At 60.3% G+C, this 3,787-nt stretch overlaps 1 protein-coding gene across 1 annotated transcript in view; it reads left to right on the top strand.

Annotated features, from left to right (window-relative positions):
- The first annotated feature begins 349 nt into the window (after positions 1–349).
- The window catches only part of NFATC1 (nuclear factor of activated T-cells, cytoplasmic, calcineurin-dependent 1), a 93,714-nt gene continuing 90,276 nt past the window's right edge, over positions 350–3,787 (top strand). Inside the window, exon 1 of the mRNA XM_006897243.1 lies at positions 350–476. Coding sequence (XP_006897305.1) covers positions 350–476 — 127 coding nt within the window. The remainder of the gene's footprint in view (positions 477–3,787) is intronic.

The following is a 3,787-nucleotide window of genomic DNA, read 5'->3' as shown; positions in this document are numbered from 1 at the left end:
AGCTTTAAAAAGGCAGGAGCCGAGCGCGGCCCTGCGTCAGAGCGAGGCTCGGAGACTCCACAAACTCGCGGCCAGGGTCGCCCGCGCCGAGTCGCAGCGCAGGGCACCGGGCGCAGGGAGCGCTCCCCGAGGCTCCCGCCGCCCCAGCTGCGAGGCTGCAGCCGGCCTGCCGCGCGCCTCATGTCATCCTCGCGCGGGGCGCGGCTCTGAGCCCAACCCGGCAGCGCTTCCGTCGGGGCGACGCGCGCGCCTTTGCGCCGAGAGGACGCGCCCCCGAGGCGGCCACAGCCAGCGGAGAGGCCGCGGGACTCGGGCCGCTCGTCCTCGGCTCCTCGCTGTCACCGCGTGGATGCCAAGTTCGAGTTTTCCAGTCCCTTCCAAGTTTCCACTCGGCCCACCGGCTGCAGCCTGCGGGAGCGGACACACCGCGGGGCCCGCGCAGCGCACCACTGGCACCATGAAGTCCGCGGAGGAAGGTAACCCGGCGCGGCCGCCCCCCGCCCCGCACCCTGCGCCTGCCGCCGGCGCCTCTGCAGGGTCCCAGGTCCCGGGCGGCGGGGGGCGCGGAGGACGCGCGGGAGCTGATTGCCAGCACGTCCCCCTGGCTTTGCCCGCGACAGCTCAGGCTTGGATGCGACGTCTTGCCAATCCGTGTCTTCTCCTGGTTGTGCTGGCTGCACATACTCTGGGCTGTGGAGTCGCTCAGATGCCACATGTCCTGGCGACGCGTGGGGAGAGCTGTGAGTGATGCTCTTGAGAAAGAGGGCCCGGCTGCCGCCCGATGTGCCCGGCTCCAGCACCTCGTGCGGCTGTCTGGGTGAGGTGGGCCTTTCTTGGGGCTGGGCTTTGCGTCGCCAGTGCGGCTGGTGGTACTGCCTTCCTGGGCAAAATCAGACCGGAGGCTAAGGAGGTGAAAAACCTTTTATAAGGAGTAGGAGACAGACGCCCTCGCATTAAAGCCGGCTCAGCCCTGAGGGCCGAGGGACCCCACTGTATAAACATTTCATGGCAGCTTGAAAAGTGACTGCCAAGCTTCATGGCGGGTCTTTGTAAGGGAAGGGGGCAAAATAAGACACCTTTGTGGCCCTGAAATCCAGTGCTGCCTTATCGAGTGAGGTGCGACCGAGCGGATTTCAGCACAAAGTCCTGCCCCTCACTGCTGGGTAGCTCCAGGATACTCCTGCGCCTGAGATTAGGGTCACTTTTAGGGTTTTGGATGGCAGACCAATGAAGAAGGTTGGCAGGTGCCTTTCCAACTCCTTAGCGGCATTTTGTTTGAATTCTTTTGAGAGAGGCAGCAGATCAGTCCTGTGCCACACAAGCAGTCTCCGTCTGTCTCGGCCGCTTCTAGTAATTGGAGTGACATGGCGCTTAGTCCTCATCGTGCTGGAGACTGTAGAGAACTGGAACCACAAAGATGAGATCAGGCCCATGACCCCGCGTGCTGCGCCCTCCGCCTGGGAAGATTGTCTTTTGTATCAGAGAACACAGGCATTGCTGATGCCTCTTGCCAGTTCATTCAAGTTTAAAGAAGTTTGTGTGTTCAAAATCACATGCTGTTTTTGTGATGAGCTCTTGCTATGAGAAAAGTTTAAAATATTCTTTGTTCACAAGTTTTGCTTCTAAGTCTTTGGATACTTATTTCAAAATTTTTCTTTTCACTCCTTAAAAAAACAGGTCTTAATGCCGCTTCCAAGTTCGGCTGTCTCCTCCTGGAGCAGTGGCCTTCTGTCTCTCCCTAAGTAGGGACTGTGCTGGTTGGGGACAGCACTTTCCCAGTCTTCCGAGCTGGGAGTAAGTTTGAAAACACCGGTGGCTGGACAGTGAGCGGCCTTGCCTTTTGGGTCACTGAATGGGGACGCACTTTTGTGAGGTGAGCTGGGGCTGAAGGACTCTCCAGGCACAAGGCAGAGTGGACAGCAGTGGAGCGCAGACTTCCAGCCGGCCCAGGATGCTGGCTTCCCCCCTCTAGCCCTCTTTGGGAGCCCCAGCATCTGGTTGATGCCAGGAAGGCCTGCCTCTATTCCCATGCAGAGCGGCTGGAACCCCTTTAGAAGCTGTTCCCCACACAACAAAGCCAGCCCTGTTCTCCTTGCACTACTGCCTAGGCATTCTTTCCTAATCCAGATTAGAATACACCAGTACTTGCCCCCTGCCCGGTCACACCCAACACTCCAGGTTCATATCCTATTAGCGTGCTCCAGTGCTGCCAAACTAAACATGTCCACCAAGAGCAGCGGAGCTGCTGACTTGGCAACTTAGATCAAGCCAGATATGCTGGGCCTGTGCAGAGGGAGGCCCTGACATGCCAGAGAGAGGGCCCACAGGCCAGTTGGGGGCCTGAGCCTTGGGGATGCCCAGCTGTCATCCAGCTCTCATTGTCCTGTGACCTGGGTTCTTTTAGGCCTGTGGCTCAGAGGGGACTAGTGCATGTAGAAGAATATAGGCACACTTACTCTGCAGAGAGGTGGGCAAAGGCTTGTCTATACAGATGGCACAGAAGTTGACGCTGTCACTGCTGAATGAAAGTTCAGCGTTTGAACCCAGGAGGAGCTCCACAAGAGGAAGATGAGGCTGCACCTGTCAACACCACAGCTGTGGAGACCCCGTGGGGCCCATCTCTGTCTAGCAGGGTGCCTCAGAGTCAGACTGTCAAGAAGGCCTGAGGTCTGGGCACAGTCTTTGGCGGCCACAAGGAGGTGACTGAAGTGGAGAATGACAATGAACTGGCACGTTTCTCAACAGAAACCAGGACTTCCGTTTGCCCGAAGGTCAGCAAAAAGCAAAGTAAAACAAAACAACCCTCCAATATACATCTAACTATTATTAGAAACAAAATCAGGCCAAACCAACCATAGTTTATCACTGGAGAAAACCAGCAATTTGACGAGAGGTTAGGCGTGAAGCTTCGGGAGGCCGAGTGATTGGCGGGCTGTGTGCTTCCTGAAAAAGCACTGCCCGCAGGGCCAGCGGCCCCCAGGGCAGAAAGGAGGCTGGAGATTGTGGAAGGGATTCCGCCCCAGCCCCTCGGGCGGTGGGTCTTCACCCTGGCCTGCTATGAACGTGACTCCTGGCGCAAAGCCACTGAAGCTATAGAGGGGGGCACACTGGTGACCGGGATAGAAGGGCTGGCCTTGGCCTCTCTCGGCTTCTCACGTGTAGGATGCGGGCCGCCATGTGGGGCATCCTGGCGCGGAGAACCCTGACCAGGCCAACCTGAGGGCCGACTAGTGTGATCGCAGGCCACCATAGCGAATGCCGCTGCAAGCAGACAGCGGGGGTACCGCGCTGCTCCTCGGGGAGGGGGGCTAGGTCTAGAGGACCTTCGTCCTCCACGTGGGGCTGAGCCCTTGCTCCGTGGAGCGCGCGCCGGGAAGCGGCCTGGTGCCCGGCTCTGGGCTCAGCTGACCGGCCTGGTCCCTGACCCGGCGCAAGAAGGGGATGGCGCAGTCACTCAGGGCGCTCTGGCGGGGAAAGGGCTCCGGTTCTTCATTCCCGGACACTCCGGCCAGGCCCCCTGCGGGCATGGCGGCCTGCGGTCCTGCTGCGGAGGCGGGTCGGTGCCACCTCGGAGGCGGGAACCAGGGTGTGCCCCCAAGACCCGCGAGTCTGAAGGCCTGGCCGGGCACTGAGGCCGGGTCAGAGGGTGGCCATGGCCTCCTCCGGGCGACCCACCCGCTCAGCGCCCGACCGAGCCCAGGGCCAGGTCCCTCCCCGCTGGGCGCGCGCCCGCCGGGACGCGGTGGAAACTCGGAAGCCGCGGCGCGTGTTTATAGGGCCGGAAACG

Source organism: Elephantulus edwardii, unplaced genomic scaffold, assembly GCF_000299155.1.
Source record: "Elephantulus edwardii isolate Elephantulus edwardi_28Jun2011 unplaced genomic scaffold, EleEdw1.0 scaffold00207, whole genome shotgun sequence".
NCBI classification, from domain to species: domain Eukaryota; kingdom Metazoa; phylum Chordata; class Mammalia; order Macroscelidea; family Macroscelididae; genus Elephantulus; species Elephantulus edwardii.
Note: the sequence above shows the minus strand (reverse complement) of the source record. Positions and strands in the feature narration are given on the sequence as shown.